Below are 22,476 nucleotides of genomic sequence, written 5' to 3' on the forward strand. Positions count from 1 at the left end.
AGGGCAGCAAGGTGGGGTGGGGGAGCGGAGCAGAAGAGGACCACATACCGAGGTGTGACTGAAGGCACTCTGTTGCCTCCTGGGCAGGAAGTGAACCCAAAGGCACCCGCTCCAACTTGAGCCCTGAGGGCACGCGGGCAGAGTGTGGGCCAGCGGCAGGAGACGAGGGGAGGCATGGCACACTGCGCTCAGTGACGGGGTTCCTCAGCACCGTGGTGGGGACCCTGCTGGTGCTGCCAGCAGTGCTCGGCCCCTGCTCTCACCAGGGGCCACTGCCTGCTTTCAGAGGGGAAAGTGGAGGCTGTCACCACCTCACTCCACCACTCCTATCCTGTGCTTGTGGCCATGCCCGGGTGGCAGCCCAGGATCAGGAGCTCCGGGCAGCAGTGCAGGAGCCCTAGGGATTCTGAGGGGCTGGCGCAGAGAAGAGGCCCCTGTGGCTGGCACGTCCAGGCCCACACGGGCAGGGGAGCATGTGTCTTGGCGCCCTCGTGGGCCTGACCCACGCTGCTCTGGGCCGGCACTGTGGGCTTCCTGTGCAGGGCTACTCCTGTTAGTGTGGGGGAGACGAGGGCCCCATGCTCTCCTCCCTGCCCACGCTCCGCCATGTGCAGCCTGTGTGGGAGTCTGTGCTGCTGACCAGGCCTGGGCCTGAAGGCACAGTGGTCCCGCAGACCCCAGCCCCTTCAGCACAGGGTGTTGTGTTCCTGCCCTGTTGCAGTGGCCTGGGCGTGGCTTGCACACACACTGTGCCTTCACTGGCTGAGGGCAGCAGTGCCAAGTGTCAGGGTCGGGGGAAGCTGGCGGGCCATGCTCTGTCCATGCAATGAGCCTCACCCTCCGTGCCCACCCTCACACCTGTGCGTCACAGACCCCGAGGGTGCTCCGGGGGTCTCCGCCCTGTGTGCCCCGCCCAAGCCTGGTCATTGACAACACCACCTCTGCATGGGGGTGCTGCCCACCCACAGCTCAAGGGCAGGAACACAGCTGCCCTTTGCCACCAACTAACGCCCACGCGTGGCTCTTCCAAAGAAAGAACAGACAGTTTGCGGCCGTTCCCAAGCAGTGTTTATTGGGTGCCTGGGTGCACGGTGGTGGCCTGCTGCGTGGCACTGGCTATGTGAGCTCTAAGGCCTGAGCCCAGGGTGGGCACTACGGGGTCACAGCTCCTACCAGGAAGGAGGAAGTGGCGGTGGGGCAGAGGCAGCTGCACCCCTCCCAGGGAGCCAAGGGGAAGGCCACAGTGGCTGCCCACGGCCCTACCCCCCAGGCTGTCGGGGAGCAGCGGGGCGCCGGGCCCTCTTAGGAGAGCAGGGAGAGGGCGTTCTGGTGTGTTTGTGGAACAGGGGGCTGGGCCACGGGCTCCTCAGCTGCAGGTCACGGGAGGGTCAGTCCCGGGCCACGCTACACCAGGCAGCTGGAAAGGGCAGCAGAGAGATGTGGCAGAGAGTGGGCACAGGGGAACGGCTGGGCCCCGCTGTCCCAGCTGACCACCCGTGGCCAGCATCTGCTGCTCCACCTGCTGCCTAGCAGGAGAGTCCATCCCACAGGGCCATGTCCCCTTCATCTGGTGCCAGCTCTGCACAGACTGCAAGGGGTAGGTGCGGGGAGCCACTCTCCCCAGCATGCCTGGTACCCTGGTTGTGGGACTCCCACCCATGGCCTCCATGCCACCCCACAGGACAGGGAGGGGAGATTGTGGCCCCTCCTCGGGAGTGGGCAATGCCCTGAGAGCTGCCCCAAGGCAGGGCTTGGTACCTGGCACAGCGATCCTGGAGAGGGCCTCAGGCTGGCTCAGCGTGTCTACCTTAACATGCCGGAACGCCTTACACTCGGGGCTCTGCTGGTGCCTGTAACCCGGGTGGGGGGGGGGGTGAGGGCACCGTGGGAAGGAGGGTGCAGGGCCAGGCCACCGTGCTAAGCCTGTGAGGAGAGGTGCAGCCCCAAGCTCACTGGTGGGAAGATGGGGGGCAGGGGCACAGAGCCAGCATCCTCCCATAGCCACAAAAGATGGGGATTGTCCAGGGCCATACGGACTCCCGTCCCTGGGGTCTCTCGCCTGCCTTGGGCAGTGACGCTGAGGCCACCGGAGGTTCATTTCCTCTGCCCAGGGACTCGGGGAGCCTCGGGGGGATGGTGCTCTCGGGGGGCTGTCCGGGACCTCCATCCTTACCTCTTCCACTCCTCCTCCGTCTCCCAGAACTCGTAGATGACAAAGGTGACACCATCCGACAGCCTCACGGCGGCAATGCTGAGCGACAGTGGCAAGAGGGGGTGATTAACGGGGCCTCACTTCCCCCTCACACCTGCTCTAGGGCAACCCAAGAGTCTGTGGGGGTCAAGGGCAGGCCTGGTCCAGGGGGACGCCTGCTGCACTCACCCTCAGACCCAGGTCTCTGCTTCTCTGCCCAGAGCAATGCTGGGGCGGCTGGGCCGGGCCACCCAGAGTCGCCTGAGAGCCAGAGCCTCTGCACGGAGGGCAGACCCTCCCAGTGGTGGGCAGGGCCGGAGGCACCCAGTAGGGCAGCTCTGTCCGGCCTGCCCCAGGGCAGGGACAGAAGTGGGGCCAGCTCCAGCCCAGGTCCTCTGCCAGGGGCTCCAGCCTGGAGCTGGTCTCTCATCTGTCCCCGGTCCATCGTGCTCTGACTGGTCTGACCGTGCCCGCTCTCTATCTGCTCCCTCCCTCCGTCTCTCCTGTGTTCACACTGTCCTCTCACCTGTCACCGCTCTCACCTCTAACGGGCCTCTGTCCCCCCTCTTCTGTCACTATTCCCTCGTTCTCCCTCAGATTGCTAACTCCCTGGTTGGTCTCTCATTCTCCCTCACGGGTCACAGTTGTTTATTTCCAAGATTCTGTTTTCCCTTTCTCTATTCTTTTGAGATTTTATTTACTCTTATTGGAAAGTCAGATTCATAGAGATAAGAAGAGACAGAACTATCCTCCATCCACTGGTTTGTTCAAGTGGCCGCGGTAGCTGGAGCTGAGCCCATCTGAAGCCAGGAGCTCCTCCCAGGTCTCCCACGCGGGTGCAGGGTCCCCGGGCTCTGGGCCGTCCTCCGCTGCTTTCCCAGGCCACACGCAGCTCCTCCCAGGTCTCCCACGCAGGTGCAGGGTCCCCGGGCTCTGGGCCGTCCTCTGCTTTCCCAGGCCACACGCAGGGAGCTGGCTGGGAAGTGGCCTTTGCATTGTTCACTGCTCACTCCTCTCTCTCTCCCGCAAGTCTAGCTCCCTGGTCTCTAACTGGCACTGCTCGCTCGGCTCTCGTTGGTTTGCTATTTTCTCTGTCCCCTCTCACTGGTGCAGTGCCCTGTTGTGTCACTGCTCCCTCCCTGTCTAGCCCCCTCTACTCTGAGAGCGCAGTGAGAGAAAACACAAAACAGTGTTAGGGCCCGGCGGTGTGGCCTAGCGGCTAAAGTCCTCGCCTTGGACGTGCTGGGATCCCATATAGGTGCCAGTTCTAATCCTGGCAGCTCCATTTCCCATCCAGCTCCCTGCATGTGGCCTGGGAAAGCAGTCAAAGCCTTGGGACCCTGCACCCGTGTGGGAGACCCGGAAGAGGTTCCTGGATCCTGGCTTTGGATCGGCGCAGCATTGGCCGTTGCGCTCACTTGGGGAGTGAACCATTGGACGGAAGACCTTCCTCTGTCTCTCCTCCTCTCTGTATATCTGACTTTGCAATAAATATGTAAATCTTTAAAAGTGTTTAGGCACGGAGGGAGCCAGCGAGAGGCAGAGAATAGGAGCTAGATCTGCGAGGGAAAGATGAGAGAGAGCAGGTTGCCATACCTGGGAGGGGGACAGGACAGGGAGAGAGTTGAGTGAGCATGCCAGGGAACACAGAGGAGAGCCCCCGCTCACTCTAACTCCACACCTGGGCTCTCACTCCTTCAGGAGGACCGGCCTTGGAACACTGACATCCAGAAGCCAGTTACAGAGAGCAGTGAGGGAGAGTGAGGAGGGGGGACAGAGCAGAGAACGCAGGGAGGCGCATGGGAGGTAAGATCTAATGAGAGAGCCCCTGCTTGCCATGCCAAGCAGCAGCCTAAGCCCTGGTGCCTGGCGTGTGTCCCCGCCGTACGCACTGGAAGCAGTTCCGCGCTCCGGCCGTGCCCCGCAGGTACTGGCGCAGGGCATCCATGAAGTCGCTCAGCTGCTCTGGGCACACGGCCATCTCCTGCCGGACCAGCTGCAAATGCTGCGGGGCCAGAGTGAGTGGGGCCCGGTCACTGGGGCTGGTAGAGAAAGTCCCCCTCCCCCAAAAGCTACCAGCAGCCCCAGGGCCTGGTGGAGCCCAGAGCCACCCAAGCAAGGGGTGGTCCCGGCCAACCTGGTCAGGAAAGGGGCCTCACCATGTTGGTGCCTTCGTCATCCGAGAGCCGCTGCTGCAGGTCAAACCACAGCGTCTGAAACAAGCCCAACGTGGCCCTGGTGACACGGCAGCACTCAGGGTCACCCCCAGCCTGCCAGCAAGCCCTCTGGACCCAGGGACCTGCAGTGGGAGACCAGGAAGCTGCCCGTTCAGCTCCAAGGGGCCACAGGGAGTCCAGGGCTCTGTCCTGGGTGTGACCACCTCCAGACCCCACAGGTTCTCGGCCTCGCCAGCCTGAGTGTGGGCTGTGATGCATGGTCCCCTTGCTTCCTGCCACGCAGAAAAGGGGAGCTATCGTCCTGCCCTGGGCACCAATGCTGCCTGCATCCTCCCGGTAACACCTCAGGGTGCCAAGGTCTGGGCCCATCAGAGGTGGACTGCTGCAGCTCTAGGACACCCAGGTTACTCGCTGGTTAGCAGCTAGCATGAGCCTGGTTGTTAGGGCGACCTGGGTGGTGCTAAAAATAAGCTTCAAAGCACCTCCCTGCAGAGGCGCCTGCCGCGCTGCCATGACAACCAGGCCCAGGGTCCAGCCAGCTTTTCCCACCCGGGCAGCTCACTCCTGGCTTGGTAACTACCAAACCCAGGCAGATGTAAAACAAAAAAATCCTCTCCTCAGCTGGCGGGGACCTGGCCTGTCGCCTGCACAGGGTGGGGCATGTGTGGGGGCAGCTTCCCTACCAGGCAGTGTCAGAATGGCTCCACGTTAAGTGCTACCAGTACCACTGAGATGTCACTTCATTGGGTCCCAGCTGGCTCTCCAGTCAGGGGTTTAGGCTCTGGGCTGTCCTCTTCCATCGCACAGCAGCATGGGGCTGGCCTCCATGTGCAGCCACTTCACGCCCCTGTCACCCATGGCTGCACCTGGTCCTGCCTGGGAATCTGACTGCTGGCTGCTGCCCGGCCTCTCACTTGGTACCCTGGTGCTGTTGGAGCCCCTGCACACCATAGCTCCTGCCAGTGGCTTGCTGCCCCCAGACCTGCCCCTGCAGCGGCCATGGAGCAAGCCTTAGTGCTGTATTTCAGCACCACCGCCCATCTGGGTGAGGTGTCCGAGGCTCCTGCCCCGCTGCATGCTCCCCCAGGGGACCTGGCCCAGGCTTACCTTGCTTTCCAACCTCCCGATCAATTCTGCCAGCCGGGTGACCTGGGCTTGCAGGCCCTGCTCCTTGACGTCCTGGGGGGCTAGGAAAGAGCCAGGTGCTGCTGATGTGCACCTGGCCCAGCCCACCACTCCTCAGGACCCCTGCTGGCCCAACCCCGGCCACTGCCCCCTCTCACCAGAGGGGAGGCTCCTGGCTGGGTCCGCAGCCACGAGCTTGTGGTTGGGGGCATAAGGTGGAGAGGGGCTTCGGTACCAGGTCTCTGCTGTGTCACGGCTGGACTGGCTGTGGTTCTGTCTGCAGGGGCGATGGGGAGGATGTTGGCAGCAGTGCCCAGAGCTTCTAGAACGGAGCCAGATTCAAACCCGAGCTCCAGCCCAGCCAGTACAGGGCCTTGGCCTAACCACTCGCCGCCAAGACCACTGTGCCTGCTCCCTTGGGGTGGGGTGCTGCGGGTGGGCCCTGCGCATGGCCCAGCCCCCACACCAGTTCACCTTCTCCCTGCCTATCGCCTGTTTGGTACCTTGGAAGTACCTCCACCCCCCCCCCCCCAATAAAGACAAGTCTATAAATCACCAAAAATAAAGACAATGACAGGATGACAATGCAGTAGGGCCAGGCCTGCCAACGGTGTCTCACGTGCAATGGGCCATTGGCCTCTGCAGACACGCAAGTGTAGACACACACACCCCACACAGACCCCTGCCCCTGCTGCCTCGATGTGTTCTAGAATTCATCTTGCATGAACTGAAAGGCTGAGCAAGGTTCTCGCCTGTGTGAGAATACCCAGTTCCCCACAGGAGAAGGCCAGCTGAGCCTCCACAACGCCAGTCTGCAGCTCGGTGTACACAGTGCTGGACCATGGCCGACAGGGGAGGCCCCGGGGCTGTGCATGCCACGCATATGACGTCTGTACCCACAGCTGGGGAGGCATGGGGAGCACATGCCACCCCTCTACGCAAGGCCCACACTTAGGATCCCTTCAATGCCTGCCTGAGCTGCAGGCAGGGAATCAGATGTGACACCATGCCGCAGAACTGCCTGTCCAGGCAAGACAGGGCTCCCAGCTCTGCACCAACTACAGAGGTGGTGCTCTGGGCTGTGACCCAGCATGGCATCAGCTGGCGCAGCCTCAGGGAGCAGGCATTGCAGCTGGAGTCCTAGGTGACTAGGAAGCAGGTACCCCAGCAGGCATATCTGGAGAGCACACCACTGAGCAGACAGTGCAGTGACTGCCAGGGCAGCCGGCCCAGGACCCAGCCCCTCTCCGGCAAGGGCGCAGCCGGCCCGGGACCCCAGCCCCTCCCCGGCAAGGGCGCAGCCGGCCCGGGACCCCAGCCCCTCTCCGGCGAGGGCGCAGCCGGCCCGGGACCCCAGCCCCTCCCCGGCAAGGGCGCAGCAGGCCCGGGACCCCAGCCTCCATGGGCACCGGAGGTGTGATGCTTTAGGTGCTTCCTGTCTGGCACGTGGTGCCCGTATACCTCTCCCTGCACACAGTGCCAGCATTACATGGACCGTGCACTCTTGTGCCAGGAGAACATTGTGTGTGCAGGGCTTCACTGCACAGTGTGTGCTTTCTACATCCTCAGCAGTCTTACTGGGAACTATGGGGCGAGGGGTGCAACTGCCCCAGGACACAGCCGGGCCACTAGAGGCGCAGGGAGATGCATGTAGCAGCAGCTACAGAAACGCTGCAAGGCAGGCAGGCAGGCAGGCGCCCGAGGCCCGCCCACCTCCCGCACCGGATCTGACTGGTCTGCTCCTCAATGGCCTCCACTGCGCTCTCCACGGAGCTCAGAAGCGATTGGATCTGACTGGCTGTCTCCTTCAGGAGGAAGCGGGTCACGAACTGGTCCACGTTGCTCCCGCCCTCGTACACCTGTGGAAGACAGAGGGGGCACATTGAAGACATACCTACAGCTGGCCCTCCACACACTGGGGCCAGCATCTTCCCGCAGGGCGGCGGTCCGGGGCAGACAGGCTCACCCAGGGCCCGCAAGGAGAGGACAACCACGTGGCTGAACTCCAGGTGCCCCCGGAGCTTATGCTGCCCTTCCTCTGCCTCAGCCAGTGGCCCTGATACCTGGGAACTCCGGGCAGAGCCAGGAGCACAGAGCTGTGCAGGAAAGCATACGAAGCCATGCATCACTCTGACTGGAGTGAATTAGCAGTAACTGCAGAGTGGGAGAGGCAGGGCAGAGGCTGGGGCAGGGAAGCCAGGTGAGGAAGTGACCAGACGGTGCCCTGACGGCCTGTGCGGGATGGAGGATCCTGGAAAGGGCCGAGGCTGTGGGCACAGTAACGGCAGCCTGGCATGGGACGAGCCCTGCCCTTCCTACCCAGGTGGCAGACAAGCTCACCTCACTCATCCAGACAAAAAGGCTCCCAGACACCTCATGGTTCACAAAAAGTGAACTCTGCAGCGTTGGCCACTGACCAGCTGGTGCTCCCGGAAGGGGCCCCACAAGGCCATTACACTGAGGACAGTTCTACAGAGCCGACCAAGGAGCAGGCCTAGAACCCAAATCCCAGGACAGCATGCCTGCCACCCGAAGGAGTGCAGGTTCGTGTTCCAGCTGCTCCACTCCCCCCCAGGACAGCAGCAGATGGCCAAGTGCTGGGACCCCTGCCACCATGTACGCAATTCCAGGCCCAGCCCTGTCTGCTGCGGCCGGCTGGGAGGTGTGCCAGCAGGTGGAACATTTCTCTGTGTCTGCCTTTCAAATAAGAAAGATAAGTCTTCAAGACTCCAGCCTGTGCATACAGGGGACAGGCCAACGCCTGTGCAGGCCCCAGGGGGTCACTCGGAGGCTCCTGATGGCGCTGTCTCCAAGTGGGAAGGGGTCAAGAGGAGGAACGGGGAGCCCAGCAGCCAGGCAGTGAGGTCACGGGATAGGAGCCAGCCTCAGGAATTCTCAGCTATACAGCACTCGGTAAGCAGCCCCAATCCCAATCACTCCTGTTCCCCCAGGGAACAGAAAACGCTTTGCGTTAGCCAAGTCTAGACACAGGATCCATGGGTGGCATCCTGCCGAGTGGACGACCTGTCCCGTGGGAGTGCCTGGTCCACGTTCTGACTCCCCTACTTCCGATGCAGCCTCCTGCCAAGCACTCCAGGAGACATGACGGCTCAAAGGCCGGGGCCCAAGCCAGTGTGAACTGCCTGGCCCAGCCTCAGTTGGTGCAGACCTCTGGGGAGCGAACCAGAGGAAGATCTCTGCCCATCTCCCTGCCTTTCAAACAAAATGGAAATAAGTTAAACATGTAAACGTTCATTTTTTTGAAAGGCACAGTACATGTGGGTGGGGAAAGGAGCAAATCTATTCACTGGTTCATTCCCCAGGTGGCGCGACAAAGTGCAGGCGGGGGCCAGGGACTCCACAGGAGCAGGTGGGTGACAGCACTCCACGTGAGATGCCAGTGCTGCGGAGGCTTAACCCCTAGTGCCACAGTGCCACTCCATGTGGTTTTGCGGAGTCACTACTGAACTGCAAAACTGGATTCTCACCCTGTGCTCTGGACGCTCACCAGGAACGTGCACAGAGCCGGCAGCTGAAGACCAGCAGGCGAAGGATAAGGCAAGCACAGCGGACCTGCTGGTAGCCAGGCCAGGCCACGCCATCATGGTGAGGGCACGGGCCCAGGTCCACGGGACAGCCTGGGCAGGGCAGTACCATCATGGTGAGGGCACGGGCCCAGGTCTGGGATAGCCCAGGCTGGGATCAATGGAATCCTGTCTCGTCAGCAGGCAGGCAGGCAGGACCACACCCAGGACACTGCATCCCCTGTTCCAGTACCTGGATTTGAGCCCTAAGTTGCATCCAGGTTCAGCCTCTTGCTACTGCGCACCCAGGGAGGCGGCAGGGGACAGTGGTGGGAAGGTGGGTTCCTACGCCCAGGCAGAAAAGCTGGGCTGAGCTCCTGCCTGGCCCTGACTGAGTGGGCACCTGGTCTCTGTCCCAGCAGATGAAAGTTCTTTGTCCTTCTGCCTTCCAAATCAAGATAACTACGAATGTTTTAAAGAAGAAACACCCTCAAATGTGGGGAAGCGGCCTGGTGCTTAGTATTCCTTGGAAATAAGCCTAGCGTGCCTGACCATGGACAGAGGCGATGCCAGTAACACCACAGAGTCTTTGGAAGGCTTTCGTCACATGGGAAGAGTGTTAGGATGTTTGGTTAAAACAAAGTGGAGGGCCCGATGCAGTGGCGCAAGTGGTTAAGGTCCTCGCCTTACACGCCCGGGATCCCATATGGGCGCCGGTTCTATCCCGGCAGCCCCGCTTCCCTTCCAGCTCCCTGCTTGTGGCCTGGGAAAGCAGTTGAGGACAGCCCAAAGCTTTGGGAACCTGCACCCGCGTGGGAGACCCGGAAGAGGCTCCTGGCTTCGGATTGGCATAGCATCGGCCATTGCGCTCACTTGGGGAGTGAATCATTGGACGGAAGATCTTCCTCTCTGTCTCTCCTCTCTGTATATCAGTCTTTCCAATAAAAAAATAATAAAAATAAATCTTTAAAAAAAAAAAACAAAGTGGAGAATCACTCTGCACAGAGGGACGCTGGGAACACTAGAACAGGGCAGGAGGCGGGAGGCCCCGTGCTGCAGGAGCCACTGTCGGGAGACGGGGTGACCATCTGCCTCCTTCTGTTTCCCCCTGTGTTTACCTGCCAAGCCTGCCGGGCAGGGGCAGTCGGGGGGCAGGGGCAGTCGGGGGGCAGGGGCAGTCGGGGGGGCAGGGGCAGTCGGGGGCTGGGGCAGTCACCCAGACCTTACTGGCTGAGCAGCAGCTGAAGATTCCCTCAAGCAGACCTTGGTGTACTCCAAGCTCCACACTCCACAGCTTGGATTCATTCACAATGTTCCACTTGTATCACCTCAAAGTCCACACACACCAACTGCCTGCTGCAACAGTGATGGGAGCGCCGGGCGGATCAATGCTGACCCAACGCAGTGGGAGAAATGAGCCAGACAAGTCGAGGAAGGCAGTTAACCAGGCAAGACAGGACAAATAGGACGCGAGCAGCGTGGTTAGGTAGAAATCCTTGTGAATCCAAAACGGGTAAGAAACACGGCTGGGTTACTGGTTCCACCTGGACCCCCGAGGGCCTGGTACCACAGTGACCTTAAGATGCTGTGTGAGGGCCTGGCGCGGTGGCGCAAGTGGTTAAAGGTCCTCGCCTTGCACACCCGGGATCCCATATGGGCGCCGGTTCTAATCCCGGCAGCCCCGCTTCCCTTCCAGCTCCCTGCCTGTGGCCTGGGAAAGCAGTCGAGGACAGCCCAAAGCTTTGGGACCCTGCACCCGCGTGGGAGACCCGGAAGAGGCTCCTGGCTTCGGATCGGCATAGTATCGGCCCGTTGCGCTCACTTGGGGAGTGAATCATTGGACGGAAGATCTTCCTCTCTGTCTCTCCTCTCTGTATATCCGCCTTTCCAATAAAAATAATAAAAATAAATCTTTAAAAAAAAAAAAAAGATGCTGTGTGAGATGGAGCAGTGTGAGTGTGAGATGCAGCTCACTCTCGGAAATGCATGCGGGCCTGGCCTGGGAGGTCGCACCTGTGCGCCCTTCAGCTGCCCTGCCTTGCAGAAGATCCATCTACCCGTCAGAAAGGGGAAGTGACAGAGGGAGATGAGGAGAGCTTTTCCACTTGCTGGTACATTCCATCTGGGTCCCCCAACATGGGAGGCAGGGGCCCTCGGGCCATCCCCTGCCTGGGCCATCCCCTGCTGCTCTCCCAGGCAGCTTATCCCACAGTCACCATGCCAGCCCTTTAGGAGATGGTCCTTTTAGGGATGGCTCTAAAGACAACACAACAAGAGATGAGAGAGAATCCCCAAGGCCTTTCAGCAAAGGTGCCGTCACTCCCGTTAGGGTCCCTGCGGTGAGGGGGACATCCCCAATGGCAAACTGTTGCAACTGCAGACTCAGCCATGACACAATCGAGCACTCACTTCACAGCCAGGCGGCTCACCCAGGGGACAGGGCAGGAGGGGACAACTACAACGGGAACCGTAGACATGTTAGGAAGCACTTCACAGGATCCGAACACACGTGGCTGGGGCCGGTTAACGGAGCAGGCGACTGTCCAGCCAAGGTTGTAAGACATCAGGAAACGGGACCAATCCCAAGCAAGCCGAAGCCCTGGCTGTAGGGAGCTGGAGGGTATCACCCTGCAGGACAGCCCTCCCCTGACGAGCAGCATTTCAGTTTTCTAAGAGAAACCAATAATGAACCATGCCTTGTAATCGGCACTAAATTAGCCAGATACAGTATAAATACAGCAGAAGGACCTCAACAGCAGAAAGTGGACCCCAGGGCCGGTCTGCCCGGCACCTGACCCAGAGGTAAGCACTGGCCACCCGTGATGGACAGCAAAGTTCCCCTCAGGCTTGAGCACAGGCACCGGGCACAGATCTGAGGGCAGAATCCAGGCGCAGGGCGAGGCCCTGGCAGAAATTCTGCCGTCAGTTCACAATGATGTGATAGGTACCTGCAGGCTCCCACCGCCTCCTGAGCATGGGCGGTGCTGAGGAGGATTCGTAAACAGGGAGGGGATGGGAGCTCAGAGCAGGTGCACACAGGCCCCATGCGTAGCTGACAGCACACGTGTGGCGCCAGACCACTGTGAGCAGGAGTTAGCGTGTGGGCACAGGGAGGGCACTTCAAATCAAGCTCAACAGCTGCAGTTCCACGGACAAAAGCCACTTAACATGCCCTGAAGCCAGGTGCCACGGCTGCTGCAGGGCCACTGCGGGAGCCTCCACATTGCAAGCCCGGAACACAGGTGGAAGCTGATGCTGCAGGGGGCCGTGCGGGCACCTGCCCTGCACCCTGGGGAGCCCACCGTCCACCCGACCACTCCGAGTACCCTGAACAATGGAGAGCCAGGCTCCCATGGGGAGGTGCTGGACGGAAGCAGCCAGGTGCAGGGCAGGGCCCGTCTGCAGCAGGAATGTGCATCGCTGCCACGTCTTGCTCCTGGCCCACTTGCAGGGGCCTATGGCTGTACCTCAGGGCCTATGCACCTGTACACACCCAAGCCCCTGGGAGCATGACCTCACGTGCAACCTACACCCTAGATGACACCAGCCACGTCCTTCCATCACGCACGGGAGCCAGTCTTGCGCTGGGTGCATGGCAGCTCTGAGCATCGCTTTTTGAAACATCCCAGAGCTGCTTTCTTTCTCAGGTATTTCCAGTCCTGCAGCTGCCTCCCCACGTACTCGGGTCCCTGCTCTGCCGGCTCAGCTGCTCATGTGGGCCCTCCCTCTCCCAGTACCCTCACTAAGTGGCCTGGAGCTTTGGGCCTCAGTCCAGCCCTCCTCTGGCTCCTGCCTCAATTTCTCCTCTGGCTCTCTTCAGCCAGCAGCTCCAGCGCCTTCTCCAGCCTGGCACCCTGTAGGTGGCAGGAGCTGAGAGGGTCTGGCACCTGCGTGTGCACCCTGGAGGAAACAGGGGGTGCCACCCCAGAGAGAGGGACCAAGGATTCCCAACCCGACCCTCACGGGGAGGACATCGCCCCCTGCCCTGCCCACCTGTGACATCATGAGCCCAGCCACACCCACTGACCTTCTTGGTGTAGCCCATGGCCTTCAGCACCGAGTGATTCAGCGTTTCCAAGGAGGCCAGCACATCCTCATAGTCCCCCATGTGGTCCACAAAGTAATCTGGGGACGGGGAGCAAAGGACAGGGGTCACAGGGCATCCGCCCTTCCCACGCAGCCCAGCCCATCCCCCCTGCACACAGCCAGGCACCTACCGCACAGTTCCTTGGTGTCCACATGGCTGCAGGGAGAGAAAGGGTGGGGTCAGTGTGGCCTGGCCCTGAGCAGGTGCCTGCGCAGTGCTTGTCCTCTAGTGCCCACCCCAATGCCTGCACCTCAAGGCTGCCCTGGACAAGTGAGTGTGGCAGAAGAGGACGCCCCAAGAACCCAGCAGGGGTCCCCTCCTCCCTGTCTTCCCAGCAGGAGGAGGGGCTGGGACTCGGGGTGGGGAGGGGAAAGGGGGCACAGGCCATTGGCACAGCTCCCTTGGCGCAGGCAGCAGGTTCCTGGGTGCCGGATGACTTCACACGACCCAGCCCCTCTTGCTCAGCCCCTGGCCTCCGAGGTCCCCCTTCCTCAGCCCCTGGGCGCCCCCCCCCCGCTCTCCCTTGCTCAGCCCCTGGCCCCCCAGGTTCGCCATCCTAAGCCCCTGGCCCCCCAGGTTCCCCATCCTCAGCCTCTGCCTCCAAGGTCCCCCCTCCTCGGCCCCTAGGCCTTCCACCCCGACAGCATGGGACAGGGATGCACCAGGGCTGGAGGTGGGGGTGCAGGCTTCCCCCCGATGTCTGAGAAAGCAGGGGCCAGAGCACACGAATGGACACAGGGCTCTGGCAGGTCCTGTGGATGCAGCCCCTTAGTTTAGCTCCAGTGAGTGTGCCATGTGCTGCCCTGATTCCTGTGAAATGCTCTGGGCACAGCGCCTGGTTAGTGCCCCGAAGCGGCTAGCATCCATGACTCACACTTGGCTGAACACTGGCTGGCACCAAGGTCTTCGCTCAGACCTGGTGTGAGATGCGGGCAGCCTGCGCCCCTGACAGGGCTCAACAAGCAACACTTCCGTGCCCCATCCTGCTCCCCACCCTGCCGGCTCAAGCACCAAGACAGGAACAAACCCCAGGGCAGCACCTGCACCTGCCAAGCCCTACAAGGCCCAGGGACCCTCAGAGCCCGTAGAGTCCATCGCCTGACATGGGACCCTTGCAAACAGCCTGGAGGCCGCTGCTGGTTCAGAAATCCTCTAGCCACAGGGGACCCCAGATGATCACACCTGCTCAGGCAGCCCCCCGGGAGCTCTGGTGCTCCCCACCTGAGCGGACCTACAGGCCCTGGTCCTGTCACAAAACAGGTGAGGCGGCACAGGTAGCAGAGGGTCCCCAAGGACAAGGCTCAGAGCAGCGTCGGGGCTGGAACATGCACAGAGGCCGCTTGCACTTCATCTAGCAGGAGCCCGTGGTGGGCCCCGAGGCGCAGGGGAGGGCCGAGAGTGAGTCAGAGGTTGGCTGTGGCTGCCAAGGTCAGGGCTAAGGAAGTGCCACACAGCCTGCTTTCAAACAGGGTTCTCGTCAGCCCAGGCTACGTCACAGGCAGTCAGGAAAGGGACAGAAGGGAACTCAGGGTGCACGCCCCTGGCCCACACACGCTGCCCTGCCAGGCCAGCGCGCCGGGACCCAGAGAGTCGCCTGCTCACTCACTTGGTGCTGTCGGCGTCGATGGTGTGGAACAGCGACTCCAGCTCCTGCTCGTTGAGGACGCCGTCCGCGAAGAACAGCTGGAACTCCTCCAGCGACAGCTTCCCATCATCTGTGGGCAGGAGGGCAGCCCGCGGGTGTGAGAGGGGCCGACCCAGGGAAGCCTGGTCCCAGCTGGCAGCGAGCCGGTCAACTCCATCCATCCCCCACTCAGTCAGCTCACACCCGAGCCTTGGAGCGATGCTGATCCATGCCCACAGGTGACACGGGGTTTGAGCCCTGACCCACTGCCCTGTCTGGCCACTGTCCATCACTCGACTCATCCCAAGATCCTGGCACCAGCAGCAGGTAGATCAGAATAGCACACACAGCCACATGCCAAGATGCTGGCCCCGCCTGTCCGCCAACCCACCCTAAGTCAGGGTTCCAAGAGTCTCCGGTGGCCTTGGCACCATTTGGCCTGAGCCACCTGCTTGCAGCTGTTGGGGAGCCAGCCCACAAAGGAAGGGGTGTTGGGCCAGGCTGGGCCACTGTAGGCAGTCCTGGCATGGGGTCCGGGAGGAACCGGCCTCCTGTCCTGCTCTCCACTCCCTGTGCCTCATGCTGCTGTTCCAGGCACAGCACCTGCCAGGGACACTACAGGTCACCTTAGGTCCCCACAGCAGGTGGTTCAGGCAGATCAGGACTCTAGGAGAGCCCGCGGATCGCCACCAGCACCCTGCCCAGTCCTGTCCTGTGGCCAGCGCAGCTCCTGAGGGAACCAAGGGCTCACCTGTCCCACTTTGGGGCATCTGGCTGCTAGGGGCCACAGGTTCCAGGAGAAGGGAAGAACCCACACACACAGACCCCTCCACTGCCCCCAGGGAGCAGTGGACAAGCACCCAGACAAGGACACCTGATGCCCTGGTGTGGCTCAGACAGGAGTGTGAGAGAGGGGAGGGGCCCAGCCTCAGGGCACAGGCACGTGAGAGAGTCTGTCCCCTCAGGAGGGTGCCCTTCTGCAGGGCACAGCCTGGGCAAGCACACACGGCTGACGTGTGCAGGTCAGAGCAGGGGGTCATTCTCAGACATGGCTGTGTGTCTGTCCCTGCTCCAGAGCCCTGTCCCAGCTCGACCCACATACCTTGATTAGCTGTCACTGCACCTGCCGTCCCTCTGTCCCTTAAAGCACAAAGTCCTAAGGGCCTGGAGGGAGAGACTGGGACGCATGTGTGCCTGGGGGGGGGGGTCTCACGCCACCCTGTGTGACCCCAGCTCAAATTCCAAGCTCATAGGAGGATCTACAACTTCCAAGATCGGACGATCCAAAATAACCCCACACAACCAAGACGCCAAAACCACCACGGCAAACCCACAGAACCCACCACGGAAAATCCACAGAACCCACCACGGAAAATCCACAGAACCCACCACAGCAAATCCAGAACCCACCACGGAAAATCCACAGAACCCACCACGGAAAATCCACAGAATCCATCACGGCAAATCCAGAACCCACCACGGAAAATCCACAGAACCCACCACGGAAAATCCACAGAACCCACCACAGAAAATCCACAGAACCCACCACAGCAAATCCACAGAACCCACCACGGAAAATCCACAGAACCCACCATGGAAAATCCACAGAACCCACCATGGCAAATCCACAGAACCCACCACGGAAAATCCACCACACGAATCCCACCACAGGCACAGCAAATCCACAGAACCCATCACGGCAAATCCACAGAACCCATCACGGCAAATCCACAGAACCCACCACGGAAAATCCACAGAACCCACCACGGAAAATCCACAGAACCCATCACGGCAAATCCACAGAACCCACCACAGCAAATCCACAGAACCCACCACGGAAAATCCACAGAACCCACCACGGAAAATCCACAGAACCCACCACGGCAAATCCACAGAACCCACCAGGGCAAATCCACAGAACCCACCACAGATAATCCACAGAACCCACCACGGAAAATCCACAGAACCCACCATGGAAAATCCACAGAACCCACCACGGAAAATCCACAGAACCCACCATGGCAAATCCACAGAACCCACCACGGAAAATCCACAGAACCCACCACGGAAAATCCACAGAACCCACCATGGAAAATCCACAGAACCCACCATGGAAAATCCACAGAACCCACCATGGAAAATCCACAGAACCCATCACGGCAAATCCACAGACCCCACCACAGCAAATCCACAGAACCCACCAGGGCAAATCCACAGAACCCACCATGGCAAATCCACAGAACCCACCACGGAAAATCCACAGAACCCACCACGGAAAATCCACAGAACCCACCATGGCAAATCCACAGAACCACCACGATATCGAACCCACGAAAATCCACAGAACCCACCATGGAAAATCCAGAACCACCACGGAAATCCACAGATCCATCACGGCAAATCCAGAACCACCACGGAAAATCCACAGAACCCACCACGGAAAATCCACAGAACCCACCACAGCAAATCCACAGAACCCACCACAGAAAATCCAGAACCCACCATGGAAAATCCACAGAACCCACCACGGCAAATCCACAGAACCCACCACAGCAAATCCACAGAACCCACCACGGAAAATCCACAGAACCCACCATGGAAAATCCACAGAACCCACCATGGAAAATCCACAGAACCCATCACGGCAAATCCACAGAACCCACCACGGCAAATCCACAGAACCCACCACGGCAAATCCACAGAACCCACCATGGAAAATCCACAGAACCCACCACGGAAAATCCACAGAACCCACCACGGAAAATCCACAGAACCCACCACGGAAAATCCACAGAACCCACCACGAAAAATCCACAGAACCCACCACAGCAAATCCACAGAACCCACCATGGAAAATCCACAGAACCCACCAGGGAAAATCCACAGAACCCACCACAGAAAATCCAGAATCCACCACGGAAAATCCACAGAACCCACCACAGATAATCCAGAACCCATCACGGCAAATCCAGTACCCACCATGGAAAATCCACAGAACCCACCACGGCAAATCCACAGAACCCATCACGGAAAATCCACAGAAGCCACCACGGAAAATCCACAGAACCCACCACGGAAAATCCACAGAACCCACCACGGAAAATCCACAGAAGCCAGTCATGATGGCTCAACTGGCTAATTCTCCATAGGCACCAGCATCCCATATGGGCGCCAGTTCATGTCCCAGCTGCTCCACCAGCCTTCTAGCTCCCTGGTCATGCCCTGGGAAAGCAGCATAGGATCGTCCAAAGCCTTGGGACCCTGCACCCATGTGGGAGACCCAGAAGAGACTCCTGTTCTGATTGGCTCAGCTCTGGCTGTTGTGGCAATTTGGGAAGTGAACCAGCGGATGGAAGATCTCACTTGCTCTCCTTTCTACAACTCTACCTTTCCAACAAAAATAAATAAATCTTAAGCAACAACAACAACAACAAACCAACCCAGTTGTGATATCCAAGACCTCCAGGGCGTGGCTGTGAGCTGTGTAGACAGGGTAGGGGTGGGGCTGCAGCTAGAGGCCTGGCCGCAGTGCACACAGGCTCGCTCCAAGGGTTCACTCCTGGGTCTCCCTTACACCCAGGTCCCACATGGTACTACCACTCCCATTCTACAGAGCGGTAAGCTGAGGCACACTGAGGCCAGGCACTGACCCCAGCATAAGCCATGTGGTTCCTGTACCCAATGCCACCCAGGGCCAGTTTACACCTGGGGTGCTGGCACAGCTTCCATCCCCTGCCTGTCCAGGCTCCTTAGGGTCCTCGCACCCAAGCTGCCTGTCACATGTTGACATCTGGCTGGAAGGTGAAGCCCCATCACCCACCCAGGTCTCCGTCCAATGAGACAAGTTGAGACGAGCGGCTGATGCCCTGGAGTAGCCTGTAGGTGTCCCTGCTGACGAGCGTTTGCGCAGCCTGTGGTGGCAACTCCACAAAGCCAACGACCTGCCGTGTTGGAGGAAACCACTGCCTGCCCCTGAGCCGCGGCCAGGCGGGGCCCACATCCTGGCCCTCCCTGGGGACCAGGCTCCACCCCGGCCAAGCAGGAGTGTGTCACAGCAGTCTCCACGCCAGGCTAGCCCCCGAACCCCTGTTCTTTGAGCCTGTCAGGTCAGACCCCCTCCCACTGGCAGCCTGGGTCTCCCACTCCTGTCCACCTGCAACACCATCATGTTAGACCCTTCCTGCTGGGCCAGCACTGGGGTGTGGTGGTGCCAGTTTGAGCCCAGCACCTCCAGTTCTGGTCCAGCTCCCTGCTACTGCACCTGGGAAAGCAGTGGAGGAGGACCTAGGTCCTTGGGCCCCTGCACTGCGTGGGAGACCCGGAAGGAGCTTTTAACAGGCCCAGCCCTGGTCATTGCACCAACTGTGAACCAACAGACACTACACCCTTTAACTCCTTCACATCAATAAACAAATGTTTAAAACAAACAGAAAAGCAGCTCCCACAGCCCTCCGGGCCAGCCTGAGTCAGCCCTGTCCGTGCCCCCACACAGCTCCTTCCAGCCCACGCTGCTGTGTGCTGTGCTCAGGCCCCTGCCAGCATGGCTTCTGGCGTCAGGATGAGGGGGTGGAGACACCAGAGGACAGTGGGGGACGGAGGGGGCAACCACCCCAGGAACACAGGCTCACACCTGCTTCCCCAGGGGGTGTGAGCCGGGGCACCCTCCTGTGCCCGCCCTCTGAACTCTGTGGCACCCTGGCCCCCTTCGGGCACGGATGGGCCGCTAACGGCCGGGGAACCAGGGCCTCCTTCACGCCACTGGGCCATGCGAGGGCGAGTGCCCTGACATTTGGGGCCAGCAAGAGTGGTCTCTGTCCCCCTCCCCCGGCCCGGCCCAGCCACGTGAGGGCTGTGGAACAGCTGCAAGCACTTAGCACAGACAAGGTACCTCCCCCACGAGCATGGACACAAGCCTGAGCAAGCCGCTCAGCTTAGCAAGCCGCTAAGGCAGAACCACCAGGACCCATTTCTCAAGCCAGCAAACCAAGACACACAGCTGTGCAGCATCGGGCTCGGCGACTTTCGCGCCCTGTGCTCCTGGTTCCAGGACGCGAGCCTCCCACCCTTGGGGCCAGTCCCTGCTCCTTGCCCCAGTCCCAAAGGGCGACTCACCATTTTTGTCCGCACGGCGGAAGATCTGTTAGAGGAAAGAAGTGGAGTCAGCCTGGGCCGGGCTGGGCAGGCAGGCACCTTCCAGAGGCTTCCACCTGGGTGTGGAGGTCCTGCTCTTCCAGCCAATTCCCCTGCCCCTCCTCCAGAAGCTCCCCTGGAAGGGGGCCAGGCAGCCCCGGGGCGTGGAGAGGAGGGCTCCAGGCGAGGCAGCTGCTCCCCGTGGCGCCAGCAGCCCTCGGCCACACTGGGGCCTGTGTGCCCACGCGTGCCCTCACCCCAAGCACGGCTGCAGGTGGACGGCCTCCTTCTGCCCAGGGAAATAACTACAGAGACGAGCCGGGGGGCAGCTCAGACCCCCAGTCTCAACTGGAGTAACTCCTGCTAATCCACTCCCAGCAGCACCCCAGGGGAAGCCCTGGACCAGCCTGCGGCCCGAAGCCCCGGATACAGCTCTAACACCAGCAGCCCTCCCCTTCCGGCTTCCGGGAGCGCCAAGCCACCCTGGCCAGGCACAGGTGTGGCCATTCTGCAGCCTCCAGGGAAGGCAAACGCAGACACCTGCCGCTGAGTGTTTAGACCTTGCTGCTCTTGGGGGCAGGGGGCGTCCTGAAGCACAGGGCTCCCCTGGGAGCCTGTGGGAACTGCACCCCGACCCCACGTCAGCCCTGCACCAGAGCCCTGGGCACCAGGTCACCAGCATGCTGACTTCCAAAGCACCCAGGGCAGCCCCCCCCCAATCCAGCTGGCTGCTTTTAGCAAGCGGGAAGCTGAGCCCAGGTGGGGTGGGTTCAGCAAGGCTCCCTCCTCCCCCGTGCCCCACACCCCCAGACAAGGGGGAGTTGGCCTTGACCCTGGTCAGTTGCTCTGCAGTTGGCAGCATCCCCCAGGATGCCCCAACACTGTACCCCCGCCCCCAGCAGTAGACAGAGCCGTGCTTGGCGGGCCAGGGGCGCCTGTGTGGAGTCCTGTGGAAGCGGGGATCAGGGAAAGCTGCCCTGACATCCTCCTCCTGCTTGGACCCTGTGCCCAGGCAATGCAGCGGGCAGGCAGGCCGGCTCTTCTGCCCACCCAGGCCCTCCAACACCCCTGCTCCTGCCTGCCCATGCAGGGGCCCTGACCTGGGCATTCCCGGATCCTGCTAGGACCTGAGTGTCACACACGCCAAGGCCACGGCCACAGCAGACAGCAGGCAGTCCCAGCTCCAGCCTCCATGGGGCACCCCACCCCCTCACCTTCCCCTTCCTTCCGGGCAGCTGAGGGAAGGGAGGCCCCCAGGTGGCCGGCGGGGGTGGAGGGCTCCCTGCCTGGCCACAGCCGGAGCAGTGGGGATCCCGGGGCCCAGCCCAGCACATCAGCGCTGCAGGCCTTGGGGTGGGATGGGGCGCAGCGCTGCCCAGCAGCTGCCAAGTGTGCTTGCCAGTCTGGGGCTCCCCCTGTCCTGCCCACCACCGCCTCCCTTCTACAGTTCCTGGCACTGGGACAGGGGAGACCCAGCCCACGTCCCTACTCATGGTCCCCACACGTGTTCACTCGCCCACGCAGGAAACACCCACGCCCCTCCCCACCTCCATACGCCCCTCCCTGAAACCCGCTGCCCATCCACGGGGCCCCAGCCTGCTCCTTGAAGGAGCCTGTTCGCGGAGGTGGGGGCCTCCGTGGTGGGCGTGGGGTGGGTGAAAGGCAAGTCTAGGGACCCCTGGAAGACCCCTGAGGTCCAGGGAGGGGAGGGATGGGGCGCTGAGGGCAGGCAGGTGGCAGTGTCAGGGGTTTGAGGAAAGGAGGGGAGAGCATGGGAGCTGGGGCGGGGGGCTTCACTTCCCAATGGGTGGCTGGAGGCCAGGTGTCCAGGAGGGCAGGAGGGCTGGACCTTTCTAAAGTACTGCCCGGGGCTGGGACCCGGGGCTGGGACCCGGGAAGGGCGGGACCCCAGGGGACGACCACCCCCCCGCACGGGGTCTCCGGTCCACCGTCCCGGGGGAGCCACAGCAAGGGCCCGGCAGGGACAGCGCAGGCGACGGTGCTCGAGGGTCCCCACTCTGGGAAACTGCAGGTCCCCAGGAGGAGAGGGAGGGGCCGGGGGCTCGCGGCCCGGGTCGCAGAGGGGCGCGGTGGGTCAGGGTCCTGCCCCGCTGGGAGTCGGGGGAAGGACGGGCCGGGGAGGAGGAGGGGAGCCGGGCGCGGGGCTCCGTACTCACGTCCAGGATGACGGCGGTGCCCCCGCGCAGCGCGGCGGGGCCGGGGTCCGCGGCGGGGCCGGCGGGGGCGTCGGGGACCAGCGGCGCCCGGGGCTCGCCCATCCTGGCGCCCACCCAGCGCAGCAGCCCGCCCAGCGCCCGGCCCTGCGGCGGCGGCTCCCGGAGCAGCCTGTGCGCGCCGGCCCTGCACAGGCGCGCCGCCCGCTCGCACATCGCGCCCGCCGCCGCCCGGAAGCCCGCCGACCCCCGCCCGCCGGCTGGCCGGCCGCCGCCCCCGCGCGACCCCCTCCCCGCGCGCCCCGCCCCTTTGTCCCCGCGGGCGGCGTGGGGGGGTCCGGACCCCGAGCCACGTGCCCGGCTCCGCCGCCCCCCCTCGCCAGCCGGGCGCGGCCAAGGGGGCTGCCCGCGGGGGCGGGGCCTGCTGACCACCGGAGCCCCGGC

General features: G+C 61.8%; 1 protein-coding gene across 2 annotated transcripts; it reads right to left on the reverse strand.

The window, feature by feature from the left end:
* Window positions 1–1,388: 1,388 nt before the first annotated feature.
* On the reverse strand, window positions 1,389–22,263 carry NECAB2 (N-terminal EF-hand calcium binding protein 2). 2 transcript variants are annotated; one of them, XM_040982026.1, is made up of 13 exons: window positions 22,036–22,257; window positions 19,841–19,865; window positions 14,711–14,819; window positions 13,235–13,260; window positions 13,045–13,142; window positions 7,216–7,352; window positions 5,652–5,770; window positions 5,476–5,555; window positions 4,351–4,404; window positions 4,084–4,196; window positions 2,174–2,251; window positions 1,759–1,850; window positions 1,389–1,417 (listed from the first exon to the last, which is right to left on the reverse strand). In XM_040982026.1, the coding sequence occupies exons 1-13, from the start codon at window positions 22,246–22,248 to the stop codon at window positions 1,389–1,391; spliced, it is 1,173 nt and encodes a 390-aa protein (XP_040837960.1). In that variant the 5' UTR covers window positions 22,249–22,257. The 2 variants fall into 2 exon arrangements, with proteins under 2 accessions (XP_040837960.1, XP_040837961.1); XM_040982027.1 differs by lacking the exon at window positions 4,351–4,404 and having other exon boundaries at window positions 22,036–22,263.
* Between the last annotated feature and the right edge of the window lie 213 nt (window positions 22,264–22,476).

The sequence above is a fragment of the Ochotona curzoniae genome, unplaced genomic scaffold (genome assembly GCF_017591425.1).
Source record: "Ochotona curzoniae isolate NIBS_2020 unplaced genomic scaffold, NIBS_Ocur_1.0 contig_3622, whole genome shotgun sequence".
Classification (NCBI taxonomy): Eukaryota; Metazoa; Chordata; class Mammalia; order Lagomorpha; family Ochotonidae; genus Ochotona; species Ochotona curzoniae.

What these genes read in the sequence shown, in the direction of transcription:
- NECAB2 (XM_040982026.1), bottom strand. Translation starts at nt 22,248, where the DNA reads ATGTGCGAGCGGGCGGCGCGCCTGTGCAGGGCCGGCGCGCACAGGCTG. An exon ending in GGACACCAAGGAACTGTGCG is followed by an intron (nt 13,143 to 13,234) that starts GTAGGTGCCTGG and finishes CCCCGTCCCCAG; the next exon opens with ATTACTTTGTGGACCACATG. An exon ending in GGAGCGCGGAACTGCTTCCA is followed by an intron (nt 2,252 to 4,083) that starts GTGCGTACGGCG and finishes ACTGTCGCTCAG; the next exon opens with CATTGCCGCCGTGAGGCTGT.